The sequence below is a fragment of the Leopardus geoffroyi genome, chromosome A3 (genome assembly GCF_018350155.1).
Source record: "Leopardus geoffroyi isolate Oge1 chromosome A3, O.geoffroyi_Oge1_pat1.0, whole genome shotgun sequence".
Taxonomy (NCBI): Eukaryota; Metazoa; Chordata; class Mammalia; order Carnivora; family Felidae; genus Leopardus; species Leopardus geoffroyi.
This window is the reverse complement of record NC_059336.1, coordinates 68,199,099-68,222,605: the sequence shown is the minus strand read 5'-3', so window position 1 is coordinate 68,222,605 and position 23,507 is coordinate 68,199,099. Positions and strand designations below refer to the sequence as shown.

General features: G+C 40.3%; 1 protein-coding gene across 3 annotated transcripts in view; it reads left to right on the top strand.

The window, feature by feature from the left end:
* Window positions 1-23,507, top strand: part of FSHR (follicle stimulating hormone receptor) — a 174,595-nt gene that overhangs the window by 130,987 nt on the left and 20,101 nt on the right. For all 3 annotated transcript variants that reach the window (XM_045445999.1, XM_045445998.1, XM_045445997.1), the window contains 4 exons: window positions 14,068-14,139; window positions 15,527-15,604; window positions 20,524-20,592; window positions 20,700-20,774. In XM_045445999.1, coding sequence (XP_045301955.1) covers window positions 14,068-14,139; window positions 15,527-15,604; window positions 20,524-20,592; window positions 20,700-20,774 — 294 coding nt within the window. The remainder of the gene's footprint in view (window positions 1-14,067; window positions 14,140-15,526; window positions 15,605-20,523; window positions 20,593-20,699; window positions 20,775-23,507) is intronic.

Here is a 23,507-nt window from a genome sequence, read left to right as displayed (position 1 = left end):
AAAACAGGAGCCTGGAAAAGGCAATGTGAAACCCAAGAACTGATAATGGTAGACTCCCAGGTATGGAAGGTTCAGGGAGGGAGAGATCAGTCCCACAGAATCAACTCCAAAAGCACCTAGGTAACCATATTCCACCCACTTAAAGAGTCTCTGAATTATATTTTCATAGGATACACCTTCTCATGAGGTAGGTGTGTCCTCACCTCATTAATTTTGAAATAAGGCCCATCTATCATCACCAAAAGTCAGCTGTAAGGACAAGACTAGCAAGGGTTCAGAGAGAAACAATTCTCAGATGAGTTGCGTGAAGCTCAGTCCTGATTTCTTCCTCAGTGCTAGCATCACCTCCACTTCCCCAAGACAGCGATGACCAATCCTTTTAGGTGGGCAGTGTGCTGCAGGGGCAGGCAGGACAATGACTGGGAGGAGGGTGACACTCGAGCGAACTCTAGTTACTACCAGATTCTATGCTACTCCAAGTTGGGACCAGGTCATCTTCATAGCTGTATCCCCAGCTCAGGGCACAAAAAAGAGCCCTTAGCTATGGATTTTTTCCTTTTGGAGGATGCTGGCTGTGCAGCTCCCACGCACCTGGTTCTCGCCTCCCTCTCACACTTGTTGAGGGACCCATTTTTTCCTTGCTGCCCTCATTTAGCTCACCTTTCTCTTTAAGAATATGTGTTCTTAGGCTGTCAGCTAAGAACAAGTGCATGTTCTAGCAGAATAGATCCACTGCTCCCAAACTCTGGACGTGTCCATCTGGGAAGTGGTCTTCCCCATGTATGTGTGCAGAAGGAATGCAGCCCAGGGGATGCAACAGCCAGCCAGATCAGGCGGCTCAGGCTGGGGAACAATGAAGGGAGGGGAGAGGATATCACCCGATTCTATTGTCAGAAAATCCAGAGCAAGGGCTGTTTAATTCATCTCTGGGCCCCCCGCAGGACATAGTGTTTGCACACAGTTGGCCCATAATAACAAAGCAGGCCTGAGTTTGAACCTTTCTGTTTGTGTAGTGGAAGGGAAGCAGCTGCTGTTTTTAGAGGATTGTCTTGGGGCATTACAGAGTATGAACACTCAAGCGACAAATGTTCCAAGGAAGAATATTTTCATCTCCAGTAGACATTACAAAAATTTTCTTCTGTGGCTGAATCATGAGCTCACCCATAGTAAACACCCTGCAAAAAGTGCTGAGGTCAAGAGACGACAAACTCCTCCCTCACCAGTTTGGGTTTCAAAGATAGCAGTGCTAGGAAGAGAGCAGGATGTTTAGGGGACTGTGGGGGAATAAATCAGGTGCCCCCCTAACAAAAGTCACACAGCAAGGTCTCTCTAGGCAAGGAACAAACCACAGGAGCCACATGGACGCAGATTCACTTGGCAAGACACCAATGAGAGCCACAGACCCAGGTTCCAGCCCTGGTCCTCCTGTGAGAAGTTGTAAGCAAGTAGCCCTCTGGGCCTCAAGTATGATAATGAGAAAAATAATGTTTGTCTCTCCTTCTGACGGTTGTTATAAAAAAGGAAAAGAACAGAAAATGAAACAGAGTTTGGGATTGCTTTTGAAGTTTAATGCAACAACAAATATAAGATCTGCTAACTATACAAGGCCATGCTGAATGATTTGGGGGTAGATAACAGGAATCATAATTTAGGAAGCACTTGCACTGGTATTGGTTGAAGAAGTCTTAGAAAAGCCTGTGAGATATTTTCTGATGGTTCCATTTCACAGGTGGCAAATTTAAGGTTCATAGAGGATGACTGAATTGCCCAAACTCACAAAATGGGATTAAGAAATGATCCCGGGCCACAAGGAACAGGGAAACTGATAACTGATTGAGCATCTACTACACGGCAGACCCCTGACTAGGTATTTTGGTCACACAACTCATCTCATCTTCCAATCTTCAAAAAACAGAAGGCATATATTTTCCCCAATTTACAAATGAGGATTTTGAAACTCGGAGATTGTGTACTCGATAGAATGGAAACGAGGAATGTCTGACTCCAAACCAATTTATCCCACTTTCTGGCACACCACAGCAGGTAAGGTATAGAGCATGGACGAAGCCAAAATGATGTACTCGTGTTCTGAGCACAACACTAACACCTTATTAATGTTTGCCATTTGGAACTTGTGATCATCTACTCAGGCTAAGTCAAAGTGTACCTAAGAAATAGCTTTCTAAATAATTAATGCTAGAATTGAGTTGTGAGGAAGGGTGTGCAAACTGTTTAAAATATTAACTCTTTTGCGACTCCCCTATGTATTTTAAAAGTAACTGCTTATCACAAATTGGTAGTATGATTAAAGTTATTCTAACATTGGCATCCAAGAAGGTCCCAAAAGGTTGCCACTTGGCAATGCTCTGTTGGCAGTGAAACTAACCTAGAGAGATCTTTATGTTTTAAAAATCCTTATGTAGCCAATGTGCTATAATGGAAAGAACATCACAGGAAAGGCCCAGGGGCCAGAGTTCCTGAGTTCAGATGCTGGTTTTTTTGCACTTTCTAGCGGACAAGTCAAGGAAACTGAGGCTTCCAGGTGTCAGTTATCTATAAAATGGAGATTTTAATAGTATCTTTCTCCTGGAGTGTGGGCAGGACTAAAGGACTTCAATACAGTAAGTCCTTTACAATGCTGCCTAACACTTGTTAAGGTAATTGCGAAGTTTTAACTATGATTCTTTCTAGTCTAAGTCTAGAAATTTGTTTTTTTTTTTTACTATCTGTGAGCACTGCCTCCCTTATCTGTAAGACAAGAATCATATTCATGTTCATCTCAGAAACTTACTGTAAGGTCAAACAAGATCATACAAAAAGCTTTGTCAATCATATGTGTTACACACATGTAAGTCAAGGTTCTTTTCCAGTCCTTCCTTTGTAAAATAGAAGACTGGGTCAGAATTGTGACCTGTGTAACCAGCCCTTAGGACTTCAGTTACTTCCCAAATAGCAATCGTCTGGTCTATTGCCACTTTAGCCTCTAGTTTGGTCCAAGTCAAACACTGGTCACTATATCCCCCAAGCAAGAGTAGAGTGCTATGAAATCTGCCGCATGGTCTTCTTCAGGTCCGTTTCTCAACCTAAGTGAAGCAGCAGGCAGTGCCCACACTTCCTCATGGTGGGGGGATGGGAAGGGCATTTGTCCACAGAAATCCCTCTCCCAGCATCTCTAAACTGTTTTCCTGCCTAATTTGCAGGAGAGGTTAAGAATTATGTAACTAGAACATAGCATCGCTCATCCCTCGGTGTCTCAGGCAAAACGCATTTAAATATCCTACACTGAGATGTGCCCTAGCTAAGGATACAAAGGTATCCTACAGCATGCTCCAAATTCAAAGCACAAATAACATCAACCGTGAGGGCTGCACATTAGCTCATCACATATGTTAATTTTTTACATTCAGGCCCTTTTTCCTAATATTTACTTTCAGTTTAGTTCCCTTGATTCAGTTTGCCATTAGAGAACATGTTTTTTTTTTCTACCCAGACGTGATATATGTAGAGGTTAATTGTTGGGCTGAAAGCAAGAATCTTATCATGTACCTAACATATTCTGTAGTTTTGCAGTGGCATTATTCAGGGTATCTTACCTTACTTCTCAAAGTGATAATCTAAAGAAGACTACCCTAAAAGGCCTGAAGATGAGAGTAGAAATTGAGCCAAAGTTCAGTTGGCACAGTGCACCCTCTCACGAAGGTGGTTCTGATTTTCTATACTATCAACTTTCTGATATCGTGGGAGAGGAATGGAGGGTGCTAATAGAATACTCTGCCTAACAGACATCTTGCCAACCATGTCCTAAAGAGTAACAGAATTTCCCAAGAATTAGTATAAATATTTTAGCTTCTATCAGAGTTTCCAAGGTTCAACAAGAAAACACCAAACTCAGGAGATAACTCTACAATGAAGGAGTCATCCAAGATGAACGTGTTTGGGGAAAGCCAGCACATTATTTCCTTCTCTTGGACATTTATAATGAATAATATGGTAAAGGCTCTCTGAGAATCCTTCAGGAAAGACACTACTTGCCCCTTATTAATCCAGAATTTCCCAAACTTCTTTGACCATTAGACCCTATCCTTTGTACAGGAATCATTTATATTTTCTGGAAATAGTTTGTCTAGAGAAATGCTCAAGGTTTCTAAGTTGAAAGGCATCTTAGAGGTCACAGAGTTCAACTCCCTCCTCCAATTCTACACCCAATTCTAATGTGTAGGTCCCCCCCCCCCACTACAACATATCCAAGAAATTCTCAGACACCAGCTAGGTATCCTACAATTCAATTCTGACACCATCTACCTGGAGACAGCATCAGATCCCACAGATTAAGGGCTCAATCCTACATGATTGTCCCCATTTCAGATGTCAATTGTAAGTCCAGGTTGACACTTGTGCTTCTGACCCACCAGCTATAGATTGGCAGTTTCAATGATCCCTCCTTGGGTTCAACTAACTTGCTAGGGTGGCTTATAGAACCTCAGCGAAACATTTTTCTTACTAGATTACCAGCTTATTATAAAGGGATATAACTCAGAAACAGCCATATAGAAGAGATGAATAGGGAAAGATGTGGGGAAAAGGTTCAGAGCTCCCATGCCCACCACTCTCCCCACATCTCCACATGTTCACCAACCCGAAAGTTCTGGACCAGGAAGGGGAACATAGATGAAATATTTATTACAAGTTAAAATATCACACTCCTCATGAAGAAAACTTCCAGTCATTTAGTTGAACATATTTCCAGAGGTAAAGAACCAAGTGCTTAGCTATATAATCCATTCATTCCTCTGTGGGCATCTTTCATAATGAATGAGAATCAATCATTATGCTAAGCCAGGTAATGGTAATAGCACAAACTATATAGAGTCAGAAAAATGTGGATTCAACCTCTAGCTCTGCTCTCCTTATGTGTGGCTTTGTGAAAGTTACTGGACCTCTATCAGCTGGGCCTCCTCCACCACTCTGATATGAGGATGGTAATGATACTTGTCTCCTAAGGTACAGAACAGGAATAAATAAAATAATCAATGTTAAGTGCTTGGTGTGGTGCCTGGTGCATAGGAAATGTTCAATAAATGTTAACCATTATTATTATTAATCCTATACCTACTTTCTAGAGCAACACAGCACAAATCTATTACCATTTCCACCTGGCAGCCCTTCAGAATTACAGGCTTCTCCTTCCAAGCAAAATGTCCTACGTATTGGACAGCATGGTCTTGATTCCTCCTCCCATCAGCAAACAAACAAAAATGTATGAGTATACTTCCCAAATAACTTTATAAAATGGATATATACACAATTACAGTATTATTTTATACATTACAAAATATACACAAAAATATTTTAAAGCATGAAACAATGCTGAATAAATAATGTGCTTTTACATTTACATCTTGTCTCAGTAGATAACATTTTATGTGGCACAAAAAGCCTATTTTTCTCTCATTAATTACAATAAAAATATTTTAGAGAAAACTATGTCATAGGATGTGCTTCATTATTTTTTAATCCTTAGTTTAACACTGGAAAAGCAACCCACAGGTCATATCACACCATATTTCAATGGCTGTCAAAGCTGAAGACAAAATATCATCACAATAAGTAAATCCAACAGAAGACAAGCCTATAGCTACACTCCCTGAGTCATCACACTCAGTGGTTCTATCCTATACTTTTATGTAAATGTGTTGATGAAATTCAGCTAGTAAGTTTTCTTCCCTAATTTCAATCCAATGTTCTTACAAACTACTTGGAAGATACTGCATTTTTATATTTCCAGTGAATGTGTTCAAAACACAATGAAAAAAACTCTAACCAGTTAGAAAGTTGTATGTCCTTACTTTTTAAAATGTGTAATACTAGAGTTTTCACTAATGATGACATGCATCACTTTCAGCAATAAATTAACTATTTCCATTTTTTCCAAGTGGTCTCTACATAGCACAGATTTCTTACAAATGCATTGCATCACCCTTCCCTTAAGAAGACAAACCAAGTGTGCCTAATTTAAAAGTATCTGCTCTGTAGCACTATTTCTGAGATTATTTGTTATCACAGAAAGTATCAACCAATTTGGATCACTTATATTTTTGTTATAAATGTCTAAGTCTTCAATTTTGTCACTTCACAGTAATTTTCCACGAGATGACCAACAAACCTCTAGGTGATAATCAGGACCCAGAAACTACACAGAATCAGACAGGCAAGAAGGTTGATTCAGGCAGGTTTATCAGCAATTGCTAAAGGAAATCAGAGAGAGGAAGTGGCAAGAATCTGGGAAATATAGCTATGGCTTCCAAGTATTGCAACAGAGTAAGGAGCCTTGGGCAGCAGCTAATAGACCAGCCCACTCTGGCACCATGGCAGCCCCATTGGGACAACATTGACCTGGATGTGGAAATGGCATCTTAGTACCCAAGAGAACTGGAAAAAGGCAAAACATGGTCCAGGTCCTAGGAGAACCTGGAAATCATGTAGGGTCTTGGGGCAACTGGAATACAAGGTTGCAGTAGGACCAATAAGTGTGCCTGAACATGGATGGTGTTAAGGTTTCCTGTAAGGTACATTTTATTTTCTTGGGTACAAGATGAAGGATCTGAGACCTAGACACTTCATCTAACTCTCTTGAGGCCACACATCTTAAGAAGTGGTACAGGCAGAACTTGAACCCAGATCCTCTAGCCTCAGAGTTGACTAGTTTCAAAGCTTTGCTCCGTGCCCTAAGAATAGGACCAGAGCCTGATTAGTAAGCCAGAATATTAGGTCAAAACAGAATATGCAGCCACATTAACAGGGCTGAGCTCTTTAAAATGCTTCCCTTGGGTTCATTAAACTCTCCCCCAACCACTATGCTCTTACCCACTCCTGATTGCTAAGGAGTCTGTTTTCTATGGGGGCTGAGGTGAGTTTAAGCTAAATAGGAGTTAAATGGTCTCAGTTTTGAAGTTATGAGGCTGGGGAGGCAGGAAACCAGGCTCTCCACTCTCACGTAGTTCCTTACACAAAGTCATTGTACAGAAAGAAACTGAGGCTCTGAAAAGGCAAGTGAAGTACTCAGTATCATCCAACTAGTAAGAGGATAGGCACTCAAATCCAGGGTCTTTAATCTTACGTACAAGGCCCTTTTCATTATACCAGAGCTTCTTACACACTGCCATCTAACTCCAAGATTGTGGGATTCTACACCTAACCAATCTTTATTTAGTGATTCAGAAAGTACATGTTAGCTTCTTTTATAGTGGTGTATGCAAAGATGTGAATTCCCAATCGCTAAGGATCTGCAGTTAATAGAAATCTCAGTATCAGTGAGCCCAAGGTAACAAGTCTTTTCATGTATTAATTAAGTGCAGTCTGTTCTCCTTCTTATCCATCATTGGATAAGTATCTTCTCCCAGAGTGGTCAGAAGGAAAAAGTTCATTTTATCTAGGAGACTAAAGAATTAAAAATGTAAAAAGAAAAAAAAAAAGACTCAAATTAGGTGTGAACAAATTCCTTATCACTGGAAACCAATTAGGAGGTAGGAAAAGGAGTTCAGCATTAGCTTCTAGGACATGTGCTTTGGCAAAAATTATAGACCCCTAACCTGGACATACAATCAGCAACATACCATTCCTAAATCAAAATCAAATTTGCCTGAAGTATTTCAATGAGCCATCCAGTCTCTGGCATGAACTCTGTTTTGGCCTCAGTTCACAATTACAAGAGCTGATTCACACAGTCTCAGAATTGACCATTCCCTTCCATGGTGGATTTGGGGTGGAATAGAGATAAAGAATTACATTCTTTGTTAGCATGTGTGATGAAGCGGATCTTTCCTTCCTGACTTTTCTCCATTCGTTGGGTTATGCAGTTGGGTCTCAACCAGCAACTGGTTTGTCCTGGCCACCACTATTAAGTTCCAGTGTTATGGGATTGTGGAAACATGGGCCACCTCTGCTTAGAGAGTCCTTAAGTCTTATATCCTCTTTCAGCATCCAAAAGTGACTTCCAATCACTTACCCGTCAAGTCTACACTTCCCTACCTAGTTGTAAAGGTTCTTGAGATGCTTCCTCCTCCTTCCCTTTCAGTTCCATCTTCCTCTGTTCCGTCACACCCTTCCTGTGGTCTATCCACATGCGTTCACTTCTCTCATTCAGGCCAATAAGCTCTATACTCAGAAATCTGGGTTTTTTTTCTTTCCTATAAGAAGTCCTCCATGACTGTTCCAACCCAAATTGCTCTCCCCTTCTCTGAACTCTTAATACACTCAATAAATAATACACAGTTTAGCACTAGACCTGTCTGAGTATTTCATCTGTACTAGCCTGAACTGCTCAATTCAGCTGCAAGCTTTCTGGAACCAAGAGATGGTCTTTGGTGTCCACTCTTGGATGGAATGGAATGGAGGTTGTATGGAAGGAAGGCATATTTTCCAATGCAATAAAACTAAGAACACACACAATTTAAGAGTTAAAAACTCACCAGCACTCCTGGAAATTAATAAAAGCATAATTGATGTTTTCACCAATGAGCCTCAGAGCTGTGGGGTCACCTGTTCATAAAAGGCAAGTATAACACTTGCTTTGGCAGTACGTGTACTAAAAGGCAAGTATATTCTTACATGGCAGCACATAGTGGGAATGGTTTCCAGCAATAGAAGGACCTCATTAAGTTCACCCCAATGGAAGCAGTGCTCATTTTCACTACCTCAAGATGAGGGACAGTCAGGCATGAAAGGTGTTAACACCAGCTCAGAATGTGAAACTGGCTGTTGAGAAAGGAGAACTGTAAGCTTTTCTTTAGAAGATCTTTTTGCAGGACTTAAATTTGCTGACATTTTACCCTCAGGCCTTTACCTGTTTTTGAAGATAAACCACAGTTGAGTGAATCAAAATAATTTTGCAGCAAACAGTCATCTGACCAAAGCAAACCCATTGAGACAGAGCTTGTAGGTGATTACCCACTTCCAGCCTCCATCAGACATGAATTTATTGATCAAAGGAGAAAAATGAATTGAAAACTAAGTGTTCATCCGAACTCCATTTCCTGAGTTATCTTGGGGTTATGGAGAGTCTTAGCTATAGAGTTATCACCAATAATCCATCTCACTAGATGGTCACTAGATCTTCTTAAGTGTCTTAAACTTAGCACTACTGGAATAATTTTAGCCATTTTGCTGTGTGATTTCTATAAAAGCCAAAGATTTCCACGTGCATCTATAGACATTTATAGATATCCCTTAAGTATTGTGGCTTCAGAAGCTCATGCTATTGATGGCAAATAATGTACCATTCTCTTTTACAAGCATAAATTCTTCCCTCCTTCAATTTTGTACAAGTAATACTAATTCATTAAGAGACAGAGCCAGGTTGCTATCAATATAATGTCAAATCCATTAGGTGTAATGAACACAGGTAGTGAATGATTCCTTTTAGTGCTCATCTTTTGACAGCACATAGCACATTGCCTGGCCTGATAAACATCAAGCACATTATATGTGCCAACCACTGTGCCAACACTGTTTTTGTTTTTCAGGAAAAACATGATTTCTGTGCTCAGGTCATTCACAATCTGGTTGAAGAGATGGCTATTGAATAAATAAAATATATAGTTTAGAATTTTGAAGGGTGTGAAAAAGAAAAAGTTCTAAACAAGACATGATTATACCAGGAATAAATCAGGGGCCATAATTTAGATCAGCAATCAGAGAGCTCTTCACCAAGAAAATGACATTTGTAACTGAGCCCTGACGGATAAGTTGAGGTGGGCCAAGAAAGGAGCAGGTGGTCAGCCTTCCATATAGAGCATGGGCAAATGCCTGGGAACAGGGAATAATTTAGTGTATCTGAGGAACTGGGTGAAAGCTACTGGTGCTGAAGTGTATTGGAAGGATGGCACGAGATAAGGTCCAAGAGTAGGCAATAAGAAGTATAAAGTCTATAATGGAAAAGAACAAAAGAAAAGCAGAGGATGATAGCCATCTAATTTACATTTTTTAAAAGAATTCTCTGGATGCTGTATGGAGAATGGGTTCAAAAAAGACAAGATTACATATATGGGAGATCTATGGCAGAGACCTAGAGGAAAGAAAATGGTGGCTTGTTCTAGAATGGTATCAGTAGTGTTGGAAGTAATTGTATGGAATCAAGAAATCTCTTGGAAATGAAATCTAAGAGGACTTTGAGATGTATTGATGTTGGGCAGAGAAGAAGCCAAGTTTAATGGTCACATGTGTAACCAACAAATGAAAGATGGTAGTGCTATTTATGAGGAAGTATTGAGAACAGTTTGGTGGAGGTGATGAGGGAAAAAAATTAGTTTTCTATGCCAATGAGACATTCTGAAGAATATATAAAGTAAACTTTAATTAGAGACAGACTATAACAGTCAGAAGTCAAGTATGAATCTGAGTTGTCACCATATTGATAGTACTTAAAGCCATGGTAAATGAGATATTCCCAGCAAGATGATAGAGAAAAAAGGAAAAGGCTCAGAATAAAGCTGGAGGAGGGGATGTCAAAACAAAATAAAGTGAATTAAGAGGAAGAACAACAGATGAGTGCAAAATGACAAAGGCTAACAGGAAAGGAATATTGGCAAAGAGTACTGAATTCTCCTGAAAAAGGTTTTTAAAAATGAGAATTTAAATTGCTCATTAGATTTATTAGTTATGGATTGGTGCATTTGATGAATGACAAAGTAATTTTGGTGGAGAGATGCATCATGAAAAATCTTGGAGCAGGTGGAAAAGGAACGGCATACAAGAAAATAAAGACAACAGATGCAGACAACTCTTTCTAGAAACTTTACAGTAGAAGAAGGAAGAGAAACAGGGCTAGGGTGCAAGGAGAGACAGATTTGGAGTAAAAGGAAATAGCAACCATCAGGGAATCTATGTAAATGTGAGATTCAGTGTAAGCTGGTACTTGTCTTAGCCTAGGTTCTCTAAAACACGTCTGAGGAAGAACTTATATGCAAGTAATTTATTTTTATACCTAAACCCAAGGAAAGAGATTGGATGACTAAGGAGAAGAAAATAAAGAAGGAAAGCCAACTTAGGAATGTATTATCAGCTCATCACCACCAGAAAATTGGGGTTCATTCATGTTAGAGTCCCTCCTAAGTGTCATTTAGAATATATTCAGAATTCTTCACCCAAATAATGGAAGACAGGAGTTCAACACTAGTCAAAAGTTGCCCTATGGGGTACCAACTCCCTTGCACTTCCCAATTTGCACACGTCTCTGAATGGTAGAACAGATCCCTTTAGGTGTCCCACTCAGAGGTGGCAAAGAAGCCCAGGGCAGAAAATGAGACAATCAGTATAGCTGCAACCAATATCTGTCAAGTTAAGTCTGTATGTAGTTAGTTGCTATGGTAACAGCTAGAGTAAAAGATGGACCGAGAGAATGAAGCAGAGTATAGAGGTGTCTGATAGAATGTCTACCTTGATATTCACACACTCCACATCCTTTCCAGTCTCAAGAGATGAAATGAGTTGTATCTAGTTCATGACAGAGTTGGCCCATAGGTTCTACCAATTCTTGGCTTGCAGTCTTCCCTGCCTCTGTTTCAGATTAATTACTCCAGGTAGCAATGATGGCAGACAAGTGAGTAAGGATTTTTATACATTCCCAGTGACAGATTCAAGAAATGTTTTAGAAACATCAACCAATTAACTCAATATTTTATGAGCACATACTACATTCCAAATCTGCACATAGTTGTATAGATTGTCAGAGGATATTAAATATGGTCCTTACTTTGATATCTCATTAAGGGCATACGTCATAGATACATGAGAAGAGATCTAAAAATGGTAGATGGCCGGATATGATTAAATTAAACTGTGGAATAGGGCTGTGTCAAGCTAGTAGATACTTACTTGTGGCAATGTTTCTGTTAGAATGAGTAGAATCTCAGATTGTAGAAAGCAACTATGAAAGCCATTTGTTTTTGTAGAAACATCAAGCTCTCAATGTTGGCAGAAACTCTCCCCGGGTGGTCAAACTAGAGGTGATTTTTATTTTCTTCTCTAAATGTTACCATATTTTCCATAATTCCCACACTCAACATTTATTACTTTTATATTCTAAGAATTTTTTTAACATAACCAAAGGATGTGGGACAAATAGAACTCTCATACACTGCTAATGGCAACGCATAATGGTAGTCACTTTGGAAAACAGTTCAGCAGATTCTAATTAAGTTAAACATACACTTACCATGCAACTCAGCAATTCTACTCCTAGGTATTTATCCAAGATAAAGAAAAATGTTCTTTCTCTCGCTCTCTTTCACATGAAATGCGTACATGCCTACACACAAACACCACCACCACCACCACCAATGTTTAAAGCAGCTTTTTAATTATCACAAAAACTGGAAACAATCTGTATGTCCTTCAACTTATAAATGGATAAACTGTGATACACCCTTACAATGGAATACTACTCAGCAATAAAAAACAATGAACTATTGATAAATACAACATGATGGAAGAATATCAAATGCATTATACTGGATGAAAGAAGCCAGATTCAAAAAGTTGCATAATATATAATTGCACTCATATAACATTTTGGAAGAGGCAAAATCATAGGAACAGAAACTGATCAAAACAAAGGAGTACCCATCAAGGGCTGTTGAAGTAATCAGCAGAACTGACCAAGATGGAGCCTCCATGAATCAATAACAATGAAGAGGGAACAAAACATCTGTGAACCATTAGAGAACCCATAGCAGAATTCACTGACTCTCCGAGTTTAGAAGCAAAGAACAAGATACCAAAGTCTATTCTAGCTTCATAAACCCAAAAGGACACATGATCCTTCACGATGACTGTACCAGTGAAGATTCTTTACATTGCAAATGACCAAGACCAACTCTGGTTGGTCAGCCAAACATAGAAAAGAAAAATGGTAGTGAGGAGGTATTAGAAGGATTCGGAGTAACTCACAAGAAAGAAGGAAATGCTGAACAAGAAGGTGTCAAACAACTCTCATGTGTCACTTCAAAAGGTTTACCACTGCTGTGGCAGCCATTCCACTCACATTCAACCAGCTTAATGAAGGTGCAAATGGACTGCACCTAGCTTAGCCTTGTATACCTCTCATTTCCTGTCCTGGGTCTTCTGTCCTGGCAGGAACCCACTAGACACTGGGGCATGCAAGTCAGAGGTGGGGAGTTAACACCATGGAGACACATGTGACCAAAAGGAAATAATAGTCCATAAATAAATGCTTACCCTTCTCCCCAGTTCAGAGCAACAGCTCTCAGATACATTTTGAAAATCTCCTAAATCAAGTCCTTGGCATAAAGGACCAGTAACCAGTAGCGGTGGCCAACTCAACAACTTATCTTTGTATTGATTATCTTTCTTCCCTGTTTCATTACTGCTGCCACAAACTCTTTGAGCTCATTATCAAATATACTATCTATAGCCCAGGCTTCTCAAGCCTTGCTTCCTGGGGAACCCAGGCTAACACAAGCAGGCCTTGGGAAGGATCCATTACAGTTCTGGATATTTCAGCTACAGAGATTTATAGTTTATCTCTTAGGGGTGATGGCACCAGCGGACTCAGCTCTCATCAACTTCCAAACACTCCCCAGGAGACAGTCTGATTGACGCAGTTTAGGTTATATGCATACTCCATCAAAGGGCACAGAACCTCATGTTCTAATCTCAACAGAATTATTTGGACTGGGGTCAGCTCTCCAAAGAATATGTGAAGGTGGGAAACAAAGGGTGATTTAGGAACATTTTGTTATCTAGTTACAAGTTGCTTTTTGATCATGTTATCTTAAAAAAAAAAAAAAAAGAGCATTGTGCATGTGGCATACCAGCCCCTTTCTGCCTTAAGTATAAGTTTATTTTCTCCAAGGAATCAATACCTTGCTAGACCTTGGTCACAGCCTTAAAATAGAAAAGGTAAGCACGAGTCAAGAATATTATGGGATTTTCTGGTAGGTTTTTCTGATAGCTCAAAATCGTTATTTTGAATTTGGAAAGCTCATACCTTAGCAATTGTTAAGATAGCCATGTTCACTTTTTTCTCACTCTTATTTTGTCTGTCTCTAGGTTAATATCCAACACAGGTATTAAGCACTTGCCAGCTGTTCACAAGATTCAATCTCTCCAAAAGGTTCTACTGTAAGTTTTTCCTTGAGTATTTACCTAATCAATAGATGCTTGCCCAACAGCCACTGGGCCTGTAATATGTATTGTTTAGCCTACATCCTCCAAATATGTCACTCTGGGTAAGCAGAGGTAGTAAGGCCAAGAGCAAGCAACCTTGGTTTTACCTGAAAGCCAGCTAAGCTCAGTGTGGAGACAGCAGGCTCCTCAATAAGACTGTTATCAACACAACCAGTTTGTAGCAAATCAAGTAGTCTCTCCTTTCTTCACTATTTAGTGATTTACATGCCCTTCCCGCTGCAACTACCCGACCACCCCAGTCTTTCTCCCACCCTCACCTCTTCCCTCCAGAAGTCTACTATACTAGGCATAAAGAAACCACTTGACAAACAAACTCACACTGTCAGCAAGATAAGCTATTTGCCTTTTCCCAAGACATCTGAATTTTTTTTTAATTTTTTTTAACCTTTATTTATTTTTGAGACAGAGAGAGACAGAGCATGAACGGGGGAGGGTCAGAGAGAGGGAGACACAAAATCTGAAACAGGCTCCAGGCTCTGAGCTGTCAGCAGAGCCTGACGCGGGGCTCGAACTCACGGACTGCGAGATCATGACCTGAGCCGAAGTCAAACGCTGAACCGACTGAGCCACCCAGGCGCCCTAAGACATCTGAATTTTTAAAGAAGAGGGGAAAAAAGTGTGTAGTGCCAAGTGTATTTCCAATAGTGAAATTGTAAGAATCTGGAAATGGTAGGGAAGCGGTATAAGGAGCTAAGGACAAAGGGGAAAGGGGAGAGAAAAAGAAAATCTTAACATTTCTCAAATTGTTCTAAGCAGTTTACCACTTCTGTATACAGTTTATTTGTTAAATCTGACCCAACAGTCAAGCTTGATGGGAGGATGAGGGACACAAACCAAAAAATGAGACTTTCCCCACCCCTTCATTCAGGAAGAGAAAAAGCAATGCTACAATTTTTCCTGTGACCCAGATAGAAAAGAAGGTCAACTGGCTGTGAGAGGGGGATTGAGACGGGAGGAAGATGAAGTCCCAACTATAGGGAATGGAGAAGTTTGGTTTGGAGGTGAAAGGTAGCTTTGGCATAGTGAGCAGTCAAGGATAATAAAGGAGTCTCCTAGAACTTTAACACAGTGAAATTAGCTAAGGAAATGTTCAGAGACAAGAGACTGCATGTCTGCAATTTCACTTTTAAGAACAGATATACTGAAGATAAATTAGAGGTCATTTATTTCCCTAACTTTGAACTCATCATCTTTCCAAACAGTAACTGTTCAAACATTGCCTCAGCTTTTAAAGACCACATCATGCCAAGGAAATTAAATGCTGGAAGGTTACTTGAGTGGAGCTGGCATAAATACCTAATGTACCTGTTCTTTCTTCTAGAGACATTCAAGATAATATAAACATCCACACAGTCGAAAGAAATTCTTTCATGGGGCTGAGTTTTGAAAGTATGATTTTGTAAGTAAAGGAAAAAACTCCAATGGAGTAACATTTGGTTTTTCATTTAATCATCTTTTTCTTAACAGGATGCTCCTTTTGTGTTTAGGTAACTTTGGCATTTCACCATTTAAATTTCTGTCTGGTTCAGTATTTTTCTCTCATTTCCATCTTTGCATTTCAGAATCACAACATGGAGTCATGTTAATAATTTATGATTCTGTGGTGCGATTCAAGTATTTAAAATTGCTCTGTGAGTGATGGTCTCCTGTGATGCAACATCTGTTCTGAAGGACAGAAGAACTCATGCATCAATAAAGCTAGTTATTGCCTGGCAAGGCTTTTGTTGCCCAGAGAAAAAGATCAAGAAGGAGGCTGAATTCAAAAGATATTCTCTCATAACCATGCCAAGCAGCTCCTATTCAACCCCATGCTGGGCATAAGATGACTTCTCATTTTCTTGGAACAATCACGTTTTTTTAATGAGCCTGAGTTACTCCCTCTGACTTTTGGGAATGTTTTTAAATGCACTCTGTGCCATTGATGGACTACTTTGGAATCTTCTGTATTAGGAGCCAGTGTGACAGTTTACCCACTCCCCAAAATGGCCAAGAAAGAGAGTGCTAGAGCCTACCCAAGAGTTTGTGGGACCCATGAAAGTTAGGTTAACAGAATGGCATTTGGGAAACTGGTAATTGCCATTACATCTGTAAAGAATGCATTTTATCCTTCCATTTCACAAATTGTCGCACTTTTAAAAAATATAGTAATGTGTGTGTCTGTTTGTCTTTAAAATATGTCATTATGTACAAAAGGTAAGTTCCAGCCAAGAAAGAATTTTAGTCATTTTCAAAGCAGCAACATGATTCAGTGACTACTCAGCAATACAAAAAAGGAAAGGGGGAAGAAACAGAGATGAGGAAATATTGAAGATTAAAGCTAAGCACAGCATTTGATGTAAATTAATTACAAAGAACAACAGAAAGGTTTCAAAGAGACTAGTGGAGGAATTGCAAGTGGCAAGGAAAAAATAAAATCAAAGGCATATATTCAGAGCATATGTTATAACAACAAAAATTTTTAGTGAGTCCTACCTAAGCCTTGGTTTTAATACACTGATGATATTCAGAATTTATGTACACATGTATTGGAATGAGTTGATGGGGTGTGGGAAATATGAGTGAAGGAGAAAGCAAAATAAATGAATTAAAATATAAACAGAACTAAAAGTGTGCAAGATAAAAGCAACTATTCTAAGACTGAAGAAGGATTAATTTATTCTGACTGGCGTGTGATGTGAGGGTTGAAGGAACAGTTTAATGAGGGAAAGGTGGCTGAGAAAGGAAGTTGTGTCTAAGATAGGCTTTAACGATAAGTGGGATGTGCCAGGCAAAGAGCAAACAGAAGAAACAGAATCATCAAGGATATGAAGATTTAAAAAAAAAAAAAAAAAAAAGGAATACGGGAGATAGAAGGAAAAGGGGAAAATAGCAAGCACCTTAGTAACATCAGCCTGGCAGGTTAGAGCACAAACAATGGACTGCCGTGCTACATATGGAAGGAGACTAGTGATAAAGGTCATCAGTTGTCCCTGGATATCTGTGCTTCTTTAAAACTTGCCTTAACACAGGTGTCATTTTTAAATCTAGTGATTCAAAGTCACTTAATGTTATCATGTGGCAAATCTATTAACAGAATATTTTATAGAAATATATCATTAAGTGGGAGTGTGCTGATATTTCCACTGTTTTCTACTTTGGCAAGCCAATATTTTTGTCCAGAACATAAGACAGAAGAGCATACTCTCCCAAAAAGGAGAGCTTTCTTGAGAGTCAATACTTCTCAGACATATCTCTAAAGGATAAATTCATTTTTGTGAGAACAAAATATTTTGACCTCAGATGGTCCTTACCATTGATAATAGAATCAGAAAATTCATACTCAACACAGCTTAACACTCCAGTTTTTCTTAATTTGGGTGCTACCTCTGGATGCAGGGCCACTTTCTCCCACTATGAATATCCAGAAAAGGAAGCATGGCAAAATGGCACGGAGGACTGATAACATTTTCTATGCACTGGCATTTTTCAAAATCCAGAGGCACTGTTCTAAAAATACCTTTATTGTACATATGCAACATACATATAAATATCACACACACACACACACACACATTTTTTTCAAACAATCCAGTAATGAAGGATTATCAGATACTTGGCTAGTGACTCAGAAGAAAATGAGTGATTAGATGTCCACCATGTTGAGGCCTCTGAGCCCTTTCCCACCCCTACCCTGCAACCAGAGGGTCCGAATGAAAACACCTAGCCATGGCCAACTAGCAGAATGGCCTCAGATTTGGGGAAAAATTAAATGAGGCTACAGGTCTATCAGCTCCCACACATCCCAGCCATAGAAAAGGCTCACTCCATGTGCATTTCCTCTCTTCCTCAACCGGTTTCTATCTCTCTTGCCTACCCCAGGGAGCTTTAATAGGCCAGGTCACCCCCAGCACCTTCACTCTCCAGGCTGAGGGCAATTTCTGCTTCTGGAGCTCCTGAGCCTCTACTAAAGCTACCTATGTGTAAAAATTCGAGGAAACCATGATCCGGTTATTCATTAGTCAATACGGTGCCCAGATTGTCTCTGTCGTCATCATCATCAGGTTTTAAAACCACCATTGTCTCTTTTAAGAGGCTAAGAGTTATACTTCATAAGTGTCAGCTTCTCATTGTTAGTGGCTGAGTGCTACCACCTCATGTAAATCCCAGGGAAGAGGTTCTGGTCATCACTTGGTTTTTGTGTAAAGATCCACTGTTGACATCAAAAAATTCTACCCTCTCCCCATATGATGGTATCCATTGATTAAGAAAAGTCCATAAAGACAAAGGGTTACTTCAAGTACAGTAATTCTTCTAAATTAGCCTCTATGATATGTAATCATAACATTTATTTGCAGAAAATATATGTACAGAAAATACTATCTTGTGTTCAGAAACATAGTTGGAGCCCATCTGGATTTACATACCCCTTGTGTTAGATGAAGGGTCAGCCAAACCTGGACCATAAATTAGTACAAGTTTTTAGAAGTGAACATTTTGATTGCAGGGAACATTACCATTGAAAGTAAGTTAAGTAAAATGGTATCCTGCGAAAGAGAAGACAAGAGAAGACAAGACAGACAAAAGACAGGCAAGAGTAGGCAGGCAAGAGTAGGCAGGCAAGAGAAGACAGGCAAGAGAAGACAGGCAAGAAAGAAAGAGAAAAAGAGAGAGAGAAAGAGAGAGAGAAAGAGAGAGAGAAAGAGAGAGAAAGAGAGAGAGAAAGAGAGAGAGAAAGAGAGAGAGAAAGGGAGGGAGGGGGAGAAGGGGTGAGAGAAAGGGGGAAGGGGAGAGAGGGGGAGGGGGAGAGAGAGAGAGAAAGGGGGAGAGAGAGAAAGCAAGAAATCCACTCTTTTCAATAGACCACTATTACAAAAAAATTTTTACTCTGTTGTTGCATTTTAAATTTAGTGGAAACATTTGTGACATTGCTTTATAAGTGCCTGTATAAAGCATCTATGTAATATCCTCCATTTCGCCTCTTGGCCCACAAAACCTAAAATGTACTGCCTGGCCCTTTACAGACGAAGTTCACTAATCTCCTGTGTTTGATCCAAAATCCCAGGGACGTACATCCCACAGGTTAGGGGCAGCTGCTCCAGCAATTCACTACCTGGGAACAGGTTGACAAAGCAGTCAGGAGGCTGGAGAGCTGGGGTGTAGGCAGGTAGTGGCAAGGTTAGTGGGGTGTGGGGGTGTATAGCCACTTCTTGGCCATCAGAATTCACCAATTGGTTGCTTATGTTTTAAGAAGATTTATCTGGTTCCTGTCTGGATTTTTTTTTTTTTTTTTTTTTTTTTTTTTTTTTTAGGTATACTGGTTGTCAGGAAAAAGGAAAAAAACATGGTGTTGCTGTCCTGTGATTTTAAGTGTTTCTAGTTACCCATTGCAGGCCAGGAAATAGAGTCCTGAACATGCAGGAACCTCTCTGGCTCGGTTTTTCAAACACTGTAAACCCACTGAGCCTGACAGGAAAAAGAACCTGACAGCAAATCAAGAGCAGGCGGTCAAAGGCTCCTCAGGCTAAGCTCTCCCAACCTCGATTTTGTTTTTGTTTTCAGATCCATCCAGGAGCACAGCAGTGCTGTGTTGTCAGCCCAAGGTGTCCTTGGGCTCCCCTATCCAGGCAGACCTGCTCACCGTCCTCTGCACACTCAGGATGACTGTTCCACATCCAGCCCCCATCAACCTCAAAGCCCCCTCCTGCTCCCACTCACAGTACTGTGCCCTGCCGCAGCCCAGTCTCTGTAATTGATTTCTCTTCCTTTCTGGCTTAACCCAGAGCCACCTCCACAAGCCTTCAATATCCAGGTCCCTATGGGTCACAGGAGATGTTCAGGTTGTCTGACAGCTTAATTAGATCACTTTTTGATGACAGCCAGGCCTGCTGTTATGGAAGAGCATGGGTGAGAGACATAAGATCTTAGAGAAAGGGGATACAAAATGTTCCTTGTCTTATAAACACTTGTCCAATAATGGTATGATTTCAGTTCTGCAGGATGGCAGAGATCTTTGTCTTATCCCCCCATGGCATGGTCTCTGCCCACTAATAATGTGTGCAAAGACCTTACAGGATCCAGGTGCTAGGCCTATGTGTGCCTTTTCAACATTTTTTTTCTGAATAAGTAATACATGCTCATTATACAAATTTCAAACATCACATAGGTTATATAGTGATAAATCAGCCTCCCTCCTACTCCTGTCCCTGAGCTTTAAGGGTGGCATTTTATTTATGCCAATAACCTGCAATGTCTGACCTTGCCCCAGTGCTTCCAATTATGAAACCCCCTGTATTGTTTGCATCTAACATTATTGGTTTTTTAATGGGCCTTTTATTTCAGATGGCTGAATAAGAATGGCATTCAAGAAATACACAACTGTGCATTCAATGGAACCCAACTAGATGAGCTGTAAGTAGCCCTGACTATCCTTCCAGGCCATTTGAGGGAAATGGCTCTTACAACAGTGATATTTATGTGGCTTCGTGTTTCCCTTCTTTCCTCATCTCCATCCCCAGGAATCTAAGTGATAACATTAATTTGGAAGAATTGCCTAATGATGTTTTCCAGGGAGCCTCTGGACCAGTCATTCTGTAAGTAGCTTCTCCTGTTTCCATGTGCTACATATCAACATGTATAACTTAGAAGTCAACTTTCTCCAATTCAGAGAAGCTTCCCATACAGAGCTGGCAATTTTTATTTGTGTTATCTACAAAGACTTACAGGGACAATTTAAGCTGAACCACATAACAGCAACAATAACAACAACAAATATTTAATGAGCCCTTACCAAGCCGCAGTGTTTTAAAAGCTGAAGATGCATTTTCAAATTTAATCCTTATAAAACCTCTGCAGGAGGAGCTATTGTTCCCATTTTAGAGAAGGAAAAACTGACTTCCCTGGAGGGGTTAACTAACTCACCCAAAGCCATTGAAATTTTGGAGCATGCATTTAACATCAAACTGGTCTGACTCATAGCATAGACTCTTAACGAGTCTGCTATACATTCCTTCCATGAAAGAGAAAGCACAGTTCTCTTTCCTCACCTTCAATGTCTAGGAGTTTCCTCCCCTGAGAGATCCCCACACACCACTTATTTTTGGATCCTCTTTGCCTTCTATCAGACCTCTTGGGACTCATCCAGTACCTCATAGCCCAGCATGAGGACCCCTCCTCCTGGTGTTGCTTCCTCATCTCAATCTCTCCATGAGGGACTGCCCATATGCTCATCGGCCCCTGCCCCTCCACAGGGGTCATGCTAACTGCCACCTCTTCCCTGACAACCTCAGTCAACAGTGAATTCTTCCTCCTGTGACTTTGACAGCCTTTATGGCTGCAGGGACCCCAATCTCCAAGAGCTTTTTAAAAACGTGTGTTTTCCTGGGCTCTAAGCAAGACCTACTCCATCTACTGATAAATGTACTGTAGGAAGGAACCCAGAAGGAAGAAGTCATATGCAAGAAAAAAATAGTGAGCAAAGAAATAAGCGAACATATAAAAAAAAAAACTCAAGTTTTACTAGGTGATCCTTCTGTGGCCTGCCTAAGGTAAATTTAGGCATTTGAGAGCCACTAGCCTGAACCTCTTGACAGTCAATATCAGTTCCCATGTGTGTGTTTATCTACCTCCCTCCCATCTATCATCACTTTAATTTTCACCCAAAAGCTTATATTCTCCTTCAGGCTGGAATATAGTGTCTCTCTAGCACTAGCCCGTATGGTAGAGCAGAAACTCCAGAGGGTGATTATTCATGACAGAGCATGTGTTTGACCCATATATAGGACTCGATTCAAAAAAGTTCAATGATTATTTCAGTATGGCTGGCTTGAGATGGGCAGTATATGCAAAAGAAGAAAGTATCGGCGTGATGAAAGCAGAGAGGCCAGAGAAGACTACTTTGATTTAAAACCATTCCTTCATCTCTCTACGCCTTGGTTTCCTCACAGAAAGTTCTTCCTCACAGAAAGCTTATATTCTCAAAAGAGAATCAGACAATAATATACATCGTAATATGACAGGTCATGATGTGTGTTATGAAGTACCAAGTAGTTCATGGGCATGACAAATAGGGAATGCCAGGTATACCATCCGTGTGCTTTAATATACCACATACTTAAAACTTGTAATGTTTACTGTTTCCTCATCTTCAAGTACTTGGGAGACCAACAGACTTATAGAAAGTGCTGTTGATGTCTTTGACCACCACCAGAGAAGTCTGGCAATTTTACTTACCTAAAAGTCTTAAGAGTTTTGAATGTCCCTAAACACACACCTCTGTTTGTCATGGCAGCATGCGTCTGTGATGGTATAGGTTTCCATATGTTGTTTGCACTGAGTATACTATTAAATCATAGCACCTTAACCACTCTGCTGACAACATTCAAGATGGACTGGATCCTCAGTGAGCTCAATATCCAGGAAACCAGAACCAGAAGTTGAAAGAGACCCATGAAACATCACACTGCTATTGTAATTGGCAGAGTTTAGACCAGAAACTAGGTCTTCTGCCTCACAGTCCATGTATTCCCACCATATCATGTTGTCTAAAGCACATAAGTATGTCTAATCAAACATCTGAAAGTTATACAATAGGCTGTGAACTAAAATAGAGGAGGAATAATTGTAAGCACTAGACTCCCAGCCTAAGGACACCAGTAAATGATAAATGCAAATAGCACAGAAGAGCATCTCCTACAGGTGCATAAGCAAGTCCCAGGCTGAGGCACTGTGCCATGTGTCTCATCCAAGTGTTTAATGGAGAACACAGACATGAATCCCCCAGCCAGCCCTCCCACAAATGCCAGCAGGAAGAGGGATGTCACCATCACAGGCAGCTCCACAGAGTCCTCAAGTTACAAGTGCATATTTCAATGCTTTTACCACAGGAACCTATCTGGCCAGAATAAAGTGGATAACATTTATAGAAAATACAAAGGAATTATGAAGCACTTGCCATGACTTAAAAGGGTTGAGAGTGATAATACATTCCCACATCTTTCACCCCAATGCATGAGGATATATGTGCAAGATGATGGCTGAAAGCCCAGCCTATAATTGCTAGTCTCCTTCTTCTCCCCTTAGGGGCAAGAGGATTGATCACCTAAACATCAAGCCTCCTTTCTGGGTTTTCAGGTTTGTCTGCAGATGTCTTTCCAGCCTCTGCTTGCTGAACTAGGATTCTATGGCCTAGTCCATCTCTTAATCTACAAACTCATAGGACAACCCCTGCCAAACCCTGGCCTGAGAGTTGCTTGTTTAGGCGTGTGCCCCAAACTAGCCCACCTCAGGTGCTGTGAGTTAATGAACAGGAGGAGTACAGATAGTGC